Below are 18,359 nucleotides of genomic sequence, written 5' to 3' on the forward strand. Positions count from 1 at the left end.
ATTCATAATAATTTTTTTTTCATTGAGTTATAAAATTCATAAGAAATAAAAAATTTGCCCAAAAATAATCAAACTTTAACATACATACATAGTATGTATATTGAAAATAGTAACAAAACACATACATATGTATGAATGTGTTTAGTTAACATTTTAATAATAATTGTTAGCATATGAGCATACATTTCTAGGCACTTAATTTTAAATTGAATTTAGTACCCTCAAACTGGTAAAAACACATTATTCAAAAACTACTAATGGGTTGAACCATTTATATGGTAAATAAGAAATAATTGTTTTCCAAAAACTCATTTGCTCAAACTTTTCTCCTTTATCCTTCTATTAATAAAATATTGTCAACTTCCTCATTAAATTCCTCAATGGCAATGGATTTGATAGTTGGTTAGCAATAGCTGTTAAAAAAACCACGAAGTTATGGATTGATCAACATAAGTCAGTCCAAAACAAGTAAGCAGCTAAGTTCGGGTATCGGGATTAAAGCCAGAAAAGTACTTTCGGGTATATAAGGCTGGTTAGTTATATGGGTTATAGGGCCAAAATCTTTGTATTAGCTATCTGGGAGCTAAATGAAGTATTGACTCGAATAAACCTATTTGATGCACACAGACATCCATCAGGAAAGGATTCTTATTGAATTTCTGTTATATATAATATCTCACACATTGACCAACATTATTTTGGGTAAAAGTCAACCATAGGTACTGGGGCCCAAATATTCAGTACTTAAGGGCTTGAACAGTTTTTGTTGAATTCAGAAATTTTTTGGCCACAAGATGGCAAACTCTAAAATCAGTAATCGTGCAAAGACTTATCCCTATATTTTAAATGCTTCTTGATTTGAACACTCGAAAGGAAAGAATTAGATGGAATTTAAAATTGTGTTGTATGAGGAGAAGGCGTGTTTGACGTCCAATTTCGCTCATTTTCACAATGTATTATACAAATGCCAGAGGAATGCCAAATACCAAATTTGGTTGAAATCCGTCGCACGGGTTTTGAAATATGTGTTTTCACCTAAAAGTGAGCAGAACCACACCCATCGTCCAATTTTTACTTCGGTTGCATTAAATCTAACGGGTAAAATTTAATGTCTCTAGCATATTTAGCTATTGATTTATCGCGCTTTAAAAGAGGGGTTAGGGTTTCAAGGTAAAAAATTGACTTTTTTTGCGAACTTATTTCTGAAATATGGATTGAGTAATTTTATTCGGACCTTTTGTACATTATTGAGCACACTTCTCGCAATTTAGGGTAATTTTCTCATGCAGAAATATTGAAGCATACGCCGGTAACAGAGCTTCCCCGAGAACGTCTTGGAAAAAAAAATTTGTTCACCATAACTCGGCTGGAAGTTATCCGAAAATAATAAACCAAGAAAAATTTGTCAAATTATAATCAAATCTTCCCCCAATAGTCTCTGATAATTTTTTGTTCATTCAAAAATTGTTGGCGGCCGTTTTAAGTGTATACTGTTAATTCCTCCTTTTTGTGGGTAGAAAACCCCCTAATGTGAAAAAAATATTTACTAAACGTTGGGGGCGGTATGTCAAAAATGTGTAAAAAGTTTGAAATGAATCGGTCAAGTAGTTTTAAAATTACAGTGAACACGGACTTTGAAAAAGTAGTTTTGAGAAAAATGCGTCTAAAGTTTATGAACTAAAAAAGTGACGAAATACAAATTACCTTATATAGTCAGAAGTATGCGCAATAATGTACAAAAGATCCGTGAGCGGGTTCACACCCCCTTTGGTTAAATTTTTTGCCTTCAGGTGCCCTTTGCTACTGCTATCCCCTGTACCGAATTTCAGTTCTATATCTTACTTTAGTACTCAGTTACAGCACTTTATAGGTTTTCGGCTAATAGCGTGGAACGATTTACAAACACAATTTCCGAAATTATATAAAGTAGTTTTCAAATACCTAACAAAAGTTGCTCACTTCCATCCGGCCGTTTATGTTCGAAAGCTGGTCAGACAGTGAGCAAACAAAGAAATATAATAAAACTTTAAAGGTTGAATAAAACTTTAAAGGTTGAATAAAATTTTATTTTTGCAAAACCTATGAAAATAATATTGGGGTTTGTAAAAACCAATTAAAATTTGTATCGAGGAATTTTGTATTAAATGAAACAACAGAATTCCATACTTTTTAAATGCTTTAGTAAAAACGTTTAAACTTCAAATATATTTAGGAAGGTTTACTTTAATGATATATTTTCAAAACTTGTTTAAGCATATTTCGTAAACTTATGCAAATAAACAAATGCTTTGCAGTTGTGATATAATAGTCATATTTTCGATGCATCGCATAACATCGATGTCAAGTTTCGATGCATCATATTGACTAAAACGTCGATGTTTTTTAAGGGACATCCCTAGATAACACATTTACAAATTTAGATTACTGAGGAAAATGCAGTTATTTAAGCAATGATTGTTAAGATTTGAAGCAGTAAATCATTTATTTTGCAAAGGAGTGTAAATTTATGGCGCTGGTGCATGAACATATGAGAATGCTCCACAAGTGCAATTGAAGTCACCGATGCAACGAATGACCTATTGTTTTACATGGTTTGATATCATTTACAGCATTATACGTGGTAAACATGATAAGACCGTAACAGTTAACGGTAAACGGGTACAAAATCAAGATTAATAGCTAGAGTTATTTGATAACTTTTATTTATTGCTCACAGAATAATAGTTGTGGAGTGAGTTTTACTTAACCGTTATGCAATAAGAGCTGAAAAGTAATACGCGTCACACAAATATACTTAGCGTGAGAGTATTATTTGTCAAAGCAGTCTTATAGCGTAAAAGTTAAATAAAACTCTGCATAACTATTATTCTGTAAGCAATATACCATTATTTTATAAAAATAAAATAAAAATGTAACGATTATTTTGCGAAGAAAAAATAAACATCATTTATTATTTGTGTATAAGTCAAAAACTTTTAAAATTCTCAAAAAAACAAAAATTTTCGATTTCTTCATCATACATATCCGAGAATGATTTTTTTAATAAAAAAAATTACTCAAAAACTTATTTTCTAACCCTGTTAAGTACTTTTTTGGATAATGTTACGTAGGTTGCCTTTTATATTTCGGAATATGGCAACCCTAGTATTGCAATCTGGCAACTGACAATTTTATCCTAAAGTTTGTCATTTTTGATGATATATGTATATATGCATAACATTTGGTTATACTGCCGCTTCTTGTGTTGTTTACAGTAACTTGAAATACTCATCTCGCACGAAAACGAAATAAATCGCGAACATTTTCGCTCAGTTATGTTTTAGAACTTTCGATGTGGATTAACTCAGCAACAGAGCATCGATGAATTTAATTCAGTTTTTGGCGATAAAACTTCATCAAATATCAGTGCTTATCGATGGTATGGTGAATTCAATGGAGGTCGTACATCACTCCAAGAGGGATTTCATAAAGGTCGTCCAAAATCAGTTGTTTGCTGTGCACAAATTAATATTGTCAGATCGTCATAATCAACCTATGGGGAGATACAACTATAGACATTAGTGAGACCAGCATACATTCAATATTGCATGGACATTTGACTGTAAAAATAATATTTGCTGACGCTGAAGCCCCCATAATTGTCGATCGTTCGAAAAAGACTCGTGTTGATTGGTCGAGAGAAATGCGTATGCGTCCGAAAGTAAAAGGCAGTCAGCTGTATGGGTGTTTCAAGATGAGTGGAATCCAACAAAAGTGGTTCACGCAAAAAGCACTTCCAAGCAAAAGGATTCCGTTTTGTTTGGAACAACTGGATCTATTGCAACCATGCACTAGAAAAACGCAGAACAGTAAATTATATGTGCTACAAGTTAACACATTAGTCTGGCCACTGCATCGTTCTTAAAAAAACTCAACCACCAACCTGCAAATTCTTCGCTACAACAACAGGTTCATATTTCAATTCACAATTTGCCCACACAACGACAACAACCGCCCAATTGGATAAAGTAACGCCACAACAACAACAACAGGTATAACAAATTGTGTCCTATGTAAACAAGACACTGGCAGGGCGACCGATAAAACTAGACGGGAAAAATGTTTATGTTAGGTTTAATAAACATTTTTCCCGTGGTACTGCCGAGATAAATGAAAGGTGTTAGTTAACGTGCTTGGAAAGACTTCTCCTTTTTACTTTTTTTCCGAACTTAAGACCTTTAATGGGATTATTGGGTTTGACTTTTTGAAGGATGTAGACGCAAAAATAATTTAAAAAACAGGAATCTTTCACTATAAGAGTGGTGGGGAGAAATCCAGACCGACCATCAGTCTGTGACCTTCGCTATCTCGGATAAGAATCCAAACACAGAGAAAGTGCTAATTTTCACCTTAATTCCATTATAGACCCGTTAACGATAATCTTGTTGCCAATGCATTTTTTCGGCAGCACATTAGTGCAATAGAGCAGGACTCTCATCTGTTACCATTCATAGTCTCTAACGAAGTTATTCCAAAAGTGGAAAATCCTGTTAATCATTTCCATTCTGAAATCAGATAATTTTTGAAGAAGAAAATATCACTACCAAGAAGACAAGAGTTATTTTCAAGTCAAGGATAAGGCATTAAATTACATTTAAAAATTTTCTGGATCTACTAGAATTGATTGCTGAATGCGTTAATCCTGAGATTGTGAGGGTATTCCCGTCAATAAAATTTCGTTACACATTGAAATAATTAATGCTATTATTAACAAAGACGATAAAAGCGAAATACTGCTAATGGAACACAGTAATGCACATCGTTCTATCCGAGAGAATATTAAACAAGTATTAAACGAATACTATTTTCCGAATATACGGAAGAAATAAAGGAAATTACCACTAACTGCAGAATTTGTAAAGAAGCTAAGTACGAACGGCATCCAACTAAACCAGAGTTAGGAAAGACTCCGATATCATCCCGTCCTGGGAAAATGTTACACATAGACATTTATTCCACTGATAAACACAGCTTTCTAATTTACAAAAATTCACCACAATTATTCCTATCGCATCGAGGGCAATTGTCGACTTAAAATAATTTTGTTAGAAATCCTTTCAAAATACGGGAAATGTTGATTTTGATAACTAAAAGTCACTGTACTCTCACACAAGTCACTTCTTAACCCTTTCAGCCCCAAAGTTGCTTATATGCAACTTTTATGTTTGAGATCGTTTACAAAGTCAAATACACAAATAAAAAAAAAAATACGCATCTTATTGATCAATTTGAATTCGGGGAATACTAAAATAACATTTGATCAATTATGTTATGACTAATTATTAGTGAAGTTGAGCGCGTGGGTCGTACGAAAGTGTTGAAGCATATTATAAAAAAATATTTAAAATACTTAAAATATAAATTAGAAAAAAATATGTACATAGAGAAAGAAAAAAATACAAATATTCTATTGCACCGCTAGATTTTTTAAGTTTGTGCAAGTTGCTATAAGCAACTTTGGGCGTTTAGGTCATACAAATATTAAAATTAGTAAAGAACGAAAAGGGCTGTGTAATGAAGACATACAGAAGATTTTGAACATGTACTGGGCTGACTTAATTATTGAAAAAGTTGATGTGTCCTTATTGAAATGGAGAAAGAGACCAATCGACTTTCAAGACGATATTTGGAAATCGTCAGAAGAAAACATTAACATAGTAAATAAGCCAATTCAATATTTCAACACTTTTTTTTGATGATGCTTTCATCAAATTGATTGTGGAACAGACCAATATTTATTCCCTCCAAGAGTCCGGCAGTGAATTCAATTGCTCAAATGATGACATTCGTCGATTTCTTGCAGTTTTGTTGTACTTGGGCGCAGTCCAGCTGGCGGTTTCCCAAGAATTCAAATTAACAGCACTAACAGATTCGATGCCGAGGAATAAATTTGAGAAAATAAAGAAATTTTTCTGATAAATCGAAACTCCGACCTAGAATTCCTTAAACAAAGATTGCCAACCTGACCGAACATTTGGACATTTTAAGCTTACCTTATTTGCGCAAAACTAATTTAAGGAACCTTGTACACACATTAGTCTGCCCGCTGAGCATGCCTTAAAACTACTCTACGCCAGCCGGTAATAGCGGGAATAGTCCGCATAAGCATTTTCCCACCTACAACAATAGGTTTATATTTTAACGCAGAAACAGCAATACAAAATTTGCTCACACATCAACAACAACCAACAAATTGGATAAACTTACGCTACAACAACAACAACAGCATCAGGTGCAGCTTTCAGCAGCGGCATTAATTCCAAAATTGTGCCAAAGTAGGAAATAACAAGCAGAGCTTATATTAGGCTGTAAAATATCTCCCTTACGCCTTTTTGTCTTTTGGAATTTCACGGCTATGTATAAAGTGCTACAGAGCTTGTGTCTGGCAATACTATACATCTTTGAAAGGTCTTTTGACATAACCTACAAAACGACGCTATGCATGATTAGTTTCGATATTGCGTTCAGCAGTTATAGACGAGTAAAAATGGAATTTACTAACGCCGAAATTCACGCTATTTTAAAGTTTTCCTTCGTTAAAGGCAATTTTGCTAGAGAAACGTTCTGTGAGTTTTATGGTGTTTTTGGGGATGTTACTCACTTCGAACTGTGGAGGTATGGTTTCGACGATTCAGAGCGGTTGAAAATGACACCGTGGATAAGCCAGCCGGCGGAAGACCTGTGACGTCGAATACCGATCAAATCATGGAAAACATTGAGTTAGGACGGCATTTGGCATCTCGTGACATCGCTCAGGGTGGGAGTTAGTCACCAAACCATTTTTAACCTTCCGCAGAAGGCTGGATACACAAAACAGCTTGATGTTTAGGGCCGCATGATTTGAGGCAAATAAAACCTTCTGAACCGAATCAACGCCTGCGATATGCTGCTGAAACGGAACGAACTCGACACATTTTTGAAGTGGATGGTGATTGGCGACGAAAAATGGTTCACATACGACAATATCAAGTGAAAACGGTCGTGGTCGAAGGCGTGGTCGTCCCAAACAGTAACCAAGCCAAGATTGACGGGCAAAAAGGTTTTGCTGTGTGTTTGGTGGGGTTGGAAGGGAATCATCCACTATGAGCTGCTCCCATATGGCCAGACGCTTAATTCTTCCATCTACTGCGAATAACTGGACCGCTTGAAGCAGGCGATCGACCAGAAGCGTCCAGAATTCGCCAACAGGAAGTGTGTAGTGCCCCACTAGGACAACGCCAGACCACACACTTCGTTGATGACTCGTCAGAAGCTACAGGAGCTCGGATGGGAGGTTTTATCGCATTCACCATATGGCCCGGACATAGCGCCAAGTGATTACCACCTGTTCCTGTCCATGGCGAACGCCCTTGTTGGTGTAAAGTTGAACTCAAAAGAGGCTTGTGAAAAGTGGCTGTCCGAGTTCTTCGTAAATAAGGAGGGCGGCTTCTACGACATTATGAAGTTGCCGTCTAGAGGGAAACAGATTATCGAACGAAGCGGTGCATATTTGAGCTAAATCCGATCACTGTAACACATTTTATAAAGAGCAAAAAAGATAAGGAGATATTTGACAAACTAATACCTTTAAGGTTTAGTTCTAGTTTAAATTTTAAATAAAGCTCCAGTCTTTTAATAAGCACATAGTGTTGAAATAATAATTTACCTAATAATTTTTTTTTTGCCAGTTGTCTTTTAAGAAATTATAAAAACCAACCACGATAATGCGAGCTGTCAAACATCGACTGAAACAGTTGCATTTTTGAGCACTTAAAACATCGATTTGATTAGTTAGCTACCGTATAGTCCCGACTTACCCCGATATACTTCTATCTGAGTGGCAAAGTGCTTCGACAATTTCTTTAAGCGCACGCAAAAGTATTTAGATCTTAATGGAGAATAATTGGAGAAACAAAAACTTTTTCAATGATAAACATTTGTTTTTGTTTTTTAATCCTGAAATACAAAAGGCCACCTACGTATAGTTATAATAATACAAACATTCAACATATTTTTAATATTTTATGAATATGTAGCAAATGTGTAAAAGTTTTTACTATGTCATAATAACAATACGCAAAAATATATTGCGGAAAAATGGAAAACGTTTTATTGCCCTCATTGCTATATGACTTGTTTTTCATTGCCTTTATTGCTGCTTAAACAGCTGCACATACATCTAAGCATATGTTAAATGTATATTTTACTCTGTTGCAGATACTGGGTTTTTCGATCCTGGGGCCGAATCGGCACTACTATTGGCGACCAAAAATTGGAAAATTTCGAAAACCTGTACGAAGCCAAACAATCATTTCTTCTTGTTTATCATGATAAAACTGGAAATGATTTTACTAACCGCGAACATTTTATTAAGGTGTGAAACATATTGATAATTTATTTTGAATAATTGTATTAGATTAAGGTACTTTCTGTTTTTTTTTAATACTGTTTAGGGAATAACGAAAAAGGAAATGATAATTAATATGAGCTGATTTATAACTCTTACTTTCGAGTTCAGAAACTATTGGCAAAGTTCTGAAAAACTTAACAGCGAAATAAACTTGACTATTATACATTGTTATATTATTACAATAAATTTCATAAATATCTATTTTATACTATAATATAAATCATTCGATGTAATCCTATTAAAAATGTATAAAACAGCATAACTTGCGCAATAATATTTAAACATCCTTGTTTCTGTTTAAGGTTCCTGGCCGCATGTACCCAATCGAAATCGATTATGAGGAGCAAAAAACTATATATCCGGAAAATTTTAAAATAAAATCAAAGTTAAATACATCAGTTCAAAGTTTAATTAAAATTTTATTTGACGTTGACACTATGAAAAGAACAATGATGATGTTCGATCTAGATATGGAAAAAATGCCGTTAGGCAAATTAAGTGAGAAGCAAATTCAGTCTGCTTATAAAGTGCTTTCTGAGATTTATGATCTTATACAGCAGAATGGGATGACGGTTCAGTTTATTGACGCCACTAATAGGTTTTACACCTTAATTCCTCATAACTTTGGTGTTCAAAATCCTCCAATTCTAGATAATATTGAGCTAGTTGAGAAGCACCGACAAGTCCTAGATTCTCTTTTGGAAATAGAATGTGCTTACGGTATGTTACAAGCAGAAAATAAAGAAGAAAATGTGAATCCTTTAGATAAACATTATGATCAACTGAAAACAAAGCTTGATCCCATTGATAAAAATTCTGAAGAATACAAAATACTTGAAAAATACGTACGAAATACGCATGCCGAAACTCATAAAATGTATAAACTGGAAATCGTTGAGATTTTTAAGGTGGTTCGACAGGGTGAAAATAGACGTTATAAACCCTTCAAAAAACTTGAAAATCGGAAACTACTATGGCATGGTTCTCGTCTTACTAACTTTGCTGGAATTTTGTCACATGGCTTAAAAATCGCACCGCCTGAGGCTCCTGTTACAGGTTATATGTTCGGCAAAGGAATATACTTCGCAGATATGGTTTCAAAATCTGCAAATTATTGTTGTACCACTGCTCAAGACTCTACCGGACTAATGATTCTCTCCGAGGTAGCACTTGGAAACATGTTGGAATGTACTTCATCAAAATACATAACTAAGCTACCATCTAACAAACACAGTACTTTAGGTCGTGGACAGACTATGCCTGACCCAAAGGATTCTTATAAGAGGGAGGATGGCGTAGAGATCCCGCTTGGCAAACCGATTACAGATACCAGCCTCAAGACATCTCTACTTTACAACGAATATATTGTATACGATGTTGCTCAAGTGAACATTCAATATCTTTTCCGTATGAATTTCAAATACAATATCTGAACAGAACGATAGAAAATCTGCTCGTAATTTTTCTTAAATCTGTCATAAACCAATATTTAATAAATACTAATAAATCAGAAAATTTCGTTGATTAATATTTTTAACGATTGTTCGCACAGCAAAACAAAATTTCGATAAAATATTGTTTGTCTAGTCAGCCACTTTTATATTATTCTTGTGCTAAGTCTTTTCAAGTTAAAAGAAGCACTAACATAAAAACAACATGGCTAACAACCGCAATGTTTATTTATTTATTTAACAAATTAACGACAATCGGCAATATACAACAGTTACTTTTATAAGTAAAAGAAAAAAGTGAAAAAATATAATAATAAGGGCAATTGTATTACAGTGATCAAATTAATGGTATGGAAGGAGTTTGTCCTTTATATTATTGATAAATGAACAGAGGGAGCCTCCATAGAAATCGATGTTCTGGTGAAGTGAATTTACATGGTTAGCAATCCTGTTGTGAGGTCCGCGGAAGACGTAGTTTTTCTGTGTCTTAGTTGTTTTAAGTTTCCGTGATTGTCTCAGCGAGAATGCCGTAGGAGCAAACTCAAAACTACCAAGAATCTCTGGGGCATCAATTAGGTGTTTGCAACCTTAAAGTAAAAGACTAGGTCAGCGACTTGATGACGTGTAGCTAGGCTGTTGAATTTATAGCGTTAACGAATATCATCAGTGTAGAGTACCTGCGACCTCAAGGTTATATGAAAGGATAGAGACAGAATTTATTTTGGACCTTCTCCAATCTGTTGATTGAGACATCAGTGTGAGGAGACCAGACTACAGTGCCGTACTCAATTATGGGTAGAACCAGTTGGCGATATAGACATATCAATGTGTAGGGATTGCGAATCTCTTTGCCTGTTCTCGTGATTAATCCTTGAAAGCTTGGAGTGTGATCTTGTCTATATTCTTCGAGTAAGTGAGTTTGTTGTCTATGATGATGCCCAGGTCTTTGATGTCGGGAACTTCTTGCAGGTTGTGACAACTGGTGGCAATATTGCTGTGAGAGCGCAAGTACGAGACTACCGCGCATTTATTTGCGTTAAGGTTAAGTTTGTTTTTAGTACACCAGAACGAGAGTTTGTCAATGTCATCTTGAAGCAGCTGACATAGTTTATCTTCTATTCATTTTTATTGAAAATATTACAAAAATGACAATGAGCTGTTTACGAGAGTTCCAAACTCGTATAGATGTCGTCTGTCACCTACAAATTTGGATCTGGTTAAGTGCGCAGTTATTCCGGATTAACGCTGCCGTCTGTCAAGGCTATAAAAGGCTCTGTGCAAAATGGGGGTCGCGCGATATTACTTTTAACAAAAAACAACGATGAGTTCATTCGGAGCACCATAAACCCAAGGAAGTCGATATGTGACATTGATGTAACATAGGGGGATGTTTACGCAAGCAAATAACCGCACCAATATTGCGACTTTGTTATTTTTCTGAAGATACTCAGCTGATACTTGACATGTTTGCGTCGAAACTGATACCTTGCTATATTGCCGCAATGATTGAGACTCGAACATCCCCAAGGCTCCATCGTTTCACTCCGAATTCGAACTGACAGTCATTCGAGTGGACTGCACACAAAAAAAGCGTGTTGGGCTTCGAATTGCTTACGCATCCATTATATTCTCCAGATCTGGGCCCCAGCGACTATTTCTTGTTCTCAGATGTCGAAGCAATGCTCGCTGGAAAGAAATTTTCGTCGAATGAAGAGGAGATCGCCGAAATAGTACAATTTTCGCTGACGGGAAGTCTTTAATTATGCAAATAACTTTGTCCTAACGAATATCATCGAGATATTAGTATCACTAAAGATACATACAACACTGCACTCAAAATCTGGGAATAATTTAAATAAAAAAGCGATGAGTTTGATATAAGCATACAAAAAGGTTTATTGTTATCCGTTATCATACTTAATATAAGCTATAATATAGTTTTTATAAACAATATATTTAGGTTGACGTATCGTATTGCTTAGCTGTCAGAATTGCAAACCAATTCTGATTTTCATTGGTGTCACAGAATCTGATTGGATTTTCGTCTTTTCGAACATACCAAAAACCAATATTCGAATCAGCTGCGTACTAATGTGACAAAACTTGCAAATGAATACATTTGGTAGCAATCCTATTAAAGTTTTTAACGAGTTTTGAATTAAAGAAAGAGTTTAAGAGATAACATTTATCGAATGAATAAAGACACATTTGGATGTTAAATTACGTTTATTACGTTTTGTAAATCTTTAAGGGGGAACCTGCTTTAAAAGCTTCAAAAAATTAATTTTTTTTTTTTGCTAAATGTCTTTAAAAAATATTTAAATATAAAATAGAATATTTCCCCAAAGTTATAGATTCGAAAAATTGTCGAAGCTAGAAGGGAAATAGTGACCGAGCGTCTAGCAGATACATATGTACATATATGTGTGAGCGCTTGGGCAGAAAGCGAAAACTTTGGCGCCCGATTTCTCGGTTTTTCAGTTCTACGATTTTTCTAAATTAGCGCGCAGGACAGAAAAAAACTAAACGTCGTATGGAATTGGGGCAAATCTTTGGCATTAAATTATCTTCTATTTAAACTAAAAGAACTAAGAAAAGCTAAGTTTGAACATATGTTAAAGTAAATTTTTTTAGTCAAAAATCACTTTTTTTCAAATTTTAGAATTTTTAATTTTTTTTTTTTTGGTTTTTTTGCGGGCGAGGGGGTGGAAAATGCCTTCCGCATCGTCGGTGCTGTCGTCATAGCAGCGGTATGTGCCACTTGCAGGTCACTAAAAACCCCCCCTCTAAGGAACCGTCGCCCACCCTGGGACCGCGTTTGCATTACTTCAGGGTGGCGTTCCATTTTTCTCATTGAGAGATTTACATCTGCGCACCTGCGTCCAGGTCCCGCTTTTTGCTGCGTAGCAAGAGTGCAGCGAATTTCTTGATGATGCCCCAGTTTTCTTCACTTTCCAACATAACGCTGACTAAATTGTCCGCCTTTATTGGGCCAACCAGGTCCTCTACAGCGGTGCGTTCTCCTTGCCAGCGCGCACATTCGAAGAATGTATGTTCAGCGTCGTCTTCTGTCGCATTGTTATATAGGCATGACGGCTCTTCGACTTTTCCCATTCTGTGAAGGTACTTTTTGAAGTACCCGTGACCGGATAACAGCTGGGTTGTGTAAAAATCTACCTCTCCGAATTTTCGGCCTGTCCATGAGTCTAGATCTTTTATTAGCCCGGCCGTCCATCTGCCGCGACTTTCGGTATCCCATCTTTGTTGCCATGTTATTAATGTTTCTTTCTTTATTTGTTCTATTGCGCTTTTGTTACTATCGGATGACTGCTTTAGCTCCCACAGCTTTTTCCTTTCGTGTGTTAGAAGGTCAATTGGGGCATTTCCGCTTATAACTAATATTGCCTCGCCGGACACTGTTCGGTAGGCTGATGCAACTCTGAGGGCTGCTGTGCGGTGCACTCTGGCCGCTACCTTACGCCGGGTTTTCTTTTTAAGTACATCTGCCCATATCTCTGCTCCGTATAATAAAACGCTGATTGTTGTCGACATTAGGAGCTTTCTTTTTTCTTGACTGGGGCCTCCTATGTTGGCCATTAGTCGGCTCAGTTGCGAGGTGATCTTCGCTGCCTTTCCTGCGGCGTGCTGGATTTGTACCCAGAAGGTTAGTCTGGGGTCCAGTCTTACGCCTAGGTAGTTAACTGCTTTTTTTGTCCTAAGAATATCCGTAGTCGTATGCATGGTTACTTCGAGAGGTATGTGCTTATTTGTTAGCAGCAGTAGCTCTGTTTTTTCCGTAGCGAGCTGGAGGCTGTGTGAGTCGAGCCATGCTTGGGTCCGTATCATGACCTGGTTCAGCTTTCTTCGCGCTTCTTCTGTGTCCCTTGCTGTGATTACTGCTGCAATGTCGTCGGCGTAGCCTATTAAATACGATTCATCTGGCATTTCTAGTTTTAATATAGCGTCATAGCTAATGTTCCATAAGTCTGGTCCGAGGATGGATCCTTGTGCTGCTCCTGACGTGACCGCTATCTGTCGTGATCCCTCTTTTGTTTCGTAGAGCAGTTTCCTGTTGCTAAGGTAGCTCCGCACCACGGCCCTGAGGTAGTCGGGTACCTTAAAGCTTTTCTCGAGAGCGTCGATCATATCTACCCATCTAGCGCTGTTGAAGGCGTTTCGGACATCTAGAGTCGCCAGCAACACTATTCTTTTGTACTTATGCCATCTACGTTGTGCGACTTCTACGCTTTCGATGACGCATTTTATTGCTCCTATGGTTGATCTGCCGGGTCTAAAGCCATATTGTCTAGGGGACAGTCCTCCAACTTCGTTGATGGCCGCTTCGAGTCTGGGTTTAAGCAGGGTTTCGTATAGCTTTCCCGCTGTGTCAAGCATACATAGAGGGCGGTATGCTGATGGCGAATTGGGGTCTCCTTTTCCCTTACTGATTAGAACCAGCCGTTGCTTTTTCCAGGGTTCAGGGAATATTCCGGCTTCAAGGCAGGCGTTGTACATGTTCAGTAGTACTCCTGGGCGCTCTGCAGCGATTATTTTGAGAATTTCTGATGGGATCCCGTCCGGTCCGGGGGATTTATTGGCCTTAAGCTTTGCAGTGGCTAGTTGCAGCTCCTCAAGGGTAAACCGGGGGATTTGCGTCGGTCTTAGGATGTGTTCTGGGTCCCTAGCCCTTGTTTCGTGTGTGGGGAATAGTGTGTTCACAATGTTATCCATTTTGGCAGCGGTTAGATCAGGTGGCTTTGCTCGAGCGCCGAGTTTCTTCATCACTATTTTATACCCGAGTCCCCAGGGGTTTCTATTTATATCCTCGCGTAGTTCCTCCCATTTTTTCTTTTTGCTGTCGTCGATGGCTTGCTTTAGCTCCTTCTTTGCTAATTTGTATTGATCGGCTTCTTTAGTTGCGGCTTCTCTACGCCTGGATCTCGTGTAGGATCTGCGAAGGCGGAGGCATGTCCGTCTGAGTTGGGCTATATTTTCAGTCCACCAGTAAACTGTTGCTTTATGTTTGCTGTGGGAGGCCTTGGGCATTGCTTTTTGACAGGCTCTTGTTATATTAAGCATTGTGTGCTCGACAGTTTTTCCTGCGATTATGGGGGAGTTGCTAGATGGGTTTTGGTCGTCTATTGCGGAGATTAATTTCGAAGTATCTAGCTTCGCAATGTTCCACTTTCGTGTTCCAGTTGTTTTCCTCTGCTGGTTAGTGCTTGTTCCCGTGTCGATCATAAATGAGATGTAGTGATGATCGCTGCCAGTGTAATCCTCCAGGACCTTCCAGTTCTTTACTGAGCCTGTCATGCGTTCTGTTGATAGGGTAATGTCTGGTGTGGTTTCCTCGCATCCCGGTCTTCTAAACGTGGTTGCGTTTCCCGTATTGTGCACCACTAGCCCTAGCCGCGCAGCCATTTCTACAATGCGCTTTCCTCTCGAGTCCGTGCTTGGTAGACCCCACTCTACGGCTCTGGAATTTAGGTCTCCGGCGATAATCAATTGACCTTCTATAGACCTGGCTGTATCCTCTATGTTGTCGAGCTTTCCTTGGAATTCCTGTATACTATCGCTTGGCGTCAAGCAGCAGCTGATTACTGTAAAAAGGTCGCTTTTGGCCCAGACGAAGCCGTTGCCGTTCCCACTGTTTACAGTCCTGATATTACTCCCTGGTGGTAGCCATATAGCGGCGGTTGAGCTGCTATCTTCTAGCCAGATACCTCTCTCTTTCTTTTTGTATTGCTCTCTTATGATGATCATCTCGTAGTCGCTCTCCGTCACCATTTGCAAGAGTAGTGCGTCGGCAGTCTTGCATCTATGCATGTTGGCCTGTAGGATATTCATTTGCCTCGGTAATTCCTATATACCGTGCATTTTGCGGAGCCCGGGATGTGGTCTGTGGTCTCTATCCTGGTCCAGCGTTACATATGCCCTTACCTGCTCTCTTGTGTTAGGAGCTGTTATGTTGATCGCCAAGCCTTCGGTGGGGTCCTGTAGCGCTTCTTTGACAGCCCCGGATGTGAAGATTAAAATTTAAAGCAATTCAATATCGGTTGCTAAATGTGTATATACAAGAAAATCGACTTTATACCTAAATAAAAGAATGTGGAATTCTTCCAAATGCACTGCCGTTATGGCTTTATGTCAACTTCAACTTCAGTAAGACGAAGAAGGTTAATTAACTTAAATATGTGAATACTAAAATTTAAAGCAATTCAATATCGATTGCTAAATGTGTATATACAAGAAAATCGACTTTATACCTAAATATAAGATTGTGGAATTCTTCCAAATGCACTGCCGTTATGGCTTTATGTCAACTTCAGTAAGATGAAGAAGGTTAATTAACTTAAATATGTGAAATTGATGATTTGAAGCAATAAAAGAATGTGGAATTCTTCCAAATGCACTGCCGTTATGGCTTTATGTCACCTTCAGTAAGATGAAGAAGGTTAATTAACTTTAATATGTTAAATTAATGATTTGAAGCAAATCAATATCGATTGCTAAATGTGTATATGCAAGAAAATCGACTTTGTAGCTAAATATAAGATTGCGGAATTCTTCCAAACGCACCGCCGTTATGGCTTTATGTGACTTTCAGTAAGATGAAGAAGGTTAATTAACTTAAATATGTGAATATTAAAATTTAAAGCAACTCAATATCAATTGCTTAATGTGTATATACAAGAAAATCGACTTTATACCTAAATATAAGATTGTGGAATTCTTCCAAATGCACTGCCGTTATGGCTTTATGTCAAATTCAGTAAGACGAAGAAGGTTAATTAACTTAAATATGTGAATATTAAAATTTAAGCAATTCAATATCGGTTGCTAAATGTGTATATACAAGAAAATCGACTTTATACCTAATTATAAGATTGTGGAATCCTTCCAAACGCACTGCCGTTACGGCTTTATGTCAACTTCAGTAAGACGAAGAAGGTTAATTAACTTAAATATGTGAAGATTAAAATTTAAAGCAATTCAATATCGGTTGCTCAATGTGTATATACAAGAAAATCGACTTTATACCTAAATAAAAGAATGTGGAATTCTTCCAAATGCACTGCCGTTATGGCTTTATGTCAACTTCAGTAAGACGAAGAAGGTTAATTAACTTAAATGTGTGAAGATTAAAATTTAAAGCAATTCAATATTGGTTGGTTAATGTGTATATACACGAAAATCGACTTTATACCTAAATAAAAGAATGTGGAATTCTTCCAAATGCACTGCCGTTATGGCTTTATGTCAACTTCAGTAAGACGAAGAAGGTTAATTAACTTAAATATGTGAATATTAAAATTTAAAGCAATTCAATATCGTTTGCTAAATGTGTATATACAAGAAAATCGACTTTATACCTAATTATAAGATTGTTGAATCCTTCCAAACGCACTGCCGTTACGGCTTTATGTCAACTTCAGTAAGACGAAGAAGGTTAATTAACTTAAATATGTGAAGATTAAAATTTAAAGCAATTCAATATCGGTTGCTCAATGTGTATATACAAGAAAATCGACTTTATACCTAAATAAAAGAATGTGGAATTCTTCCAAATGCACTGCCGTTATGGCTTTATGTCAACTTCAGTAAGACGAAGAAGGTTAATTAACTTAAATATGTGAAGATTATGATTTAAAGCAATTCAATATCGGTTGCTAAATGTGTATATACAAGAAAACCGAATTTATACCTAAATATAAGATTGTGGAATTCTTCCAAATACACTGCCGTTATGGCTATATATCCACTTCAGTAAGATGGAGAAGGTAATTAACTTAAATATGTGAAGATTAAAATTTAAAGCAAGTCAATATCGATTGCTAAATGTGTATATACAAGAAAATCGACTTTATACCTAAATATAAGATTGTGGAATTCTTCCAAATGCACTGCCGTTATGGCTTTATGTCAACTTCAGTAAGACGAAGAAGGTTAAATAACTTAAATATGTGAAGATTAAAATTTAAAGCAATTCAATATCGATTTTAAATGTGTATATACAAGAAAATCGACTTTATACCTAAATAAAGAATGTGGAATTCTTCCAAATGCACTGCCGTTATGGCTTTATGTCAACTTCAGTAAGACGAAGAAGGTTAATTAACTTAAATATGTGAATATTAAAATTTAAAGCAATTCAATATCGATTGCTAAATGTGTATATACAAGAAAATCGACTTTATACCTAAATATAAGATTGTCGAATTCTTCCAAATGCACTGCCGTTACGGCTTTATGTCAACTTCAGTAAGACGAAGAAGGTTAATTAACTTAAATATGTGAAGATTAAAATTTAAAGCAATTCAATATCGATTGCTAAATGTGTATATACAAGAAAATCGACTTTATACCTAAATAAAAGAATGTGGAATTCTTCCAAATGCACTGCCGTTATGGCTTTATGTCAACTTCAGTAAGACGAAGAAGGTTAATTAACTTAAATATGTGAAGATTAAAATTTAAAG

The 18,359-nt window shown here is 36.5% G+C and overlaps 2 protein-coding genes across 3 annotated transcripts in view; one reads left to right on the forward strand and one right to left on the reverse strand.

Moving 5' to 3' along the window:
* Positions 1-9,943, forward strand: part of LOC126764431 (poly [ADP-ribose] polymerase) — an 82,863-nt gene extending 72,920 nt beyond the window's left edge. For both annotated transcript variants that reach the window (XM_050482115.1, XM_050482114.1), the window contains 2 exons: positions 8,236-8,392; positions 8,731-9,943. In XM_050482115.1, the coding sequence (XP_050338072.1) occupies positions 8,236-8,392; positions 8,731-9,861 (1,288 nt within the window). In that variant the 3' untranslated portion in view covers positions 9,862-9,943. The remainder of the gene's footprint in view (positions 1-8,235; positions 8,393-8,730) is intronic.
* Positions 9,944-10,743: 800 nt separating this feature from the next.
* On the reverse strand, positions 10,744-15,705 carry LOC126764633 (uncharacterized). The gene is made up of 2 exons (XM_050482297.1): positions 14,393-15,705; positions 10,744-10,873 (listed from the first exon to the last, which is right to left on the reverse strand). The coding sequence occupies exons 1-2, from the start codon at positions 15,703-15,705 to the stop codon at positions 10,744-10,746; spliced, it is 1,443 nt and encodes a 480-aa protein (XP_050338254.1).
* Positions 15,706-18,359: the final 2,654 nt, after the last annotated feature.

The sequence above is a fragment of the Bactrocera neohumeralis genome, unplaced genomic scaffold, assembly GCF_024586455.1.
Source record: "Bactrocera neohumeralis isolate Rockhampton unplaced genomic scaffold, APGP_CSIRO_Bneo_wtdbg2-racon-allhic-juicebox.fasta_v2 cluster09, whole genome shotgun sequence".
Taxonomy (NCBI): domain Eukaryota; kingdom Metazoa; phylum Arthropoda; class Insecta; order Diptera; family Tephritidae; genus Bactrocera; species Bactrocera neohumeralis.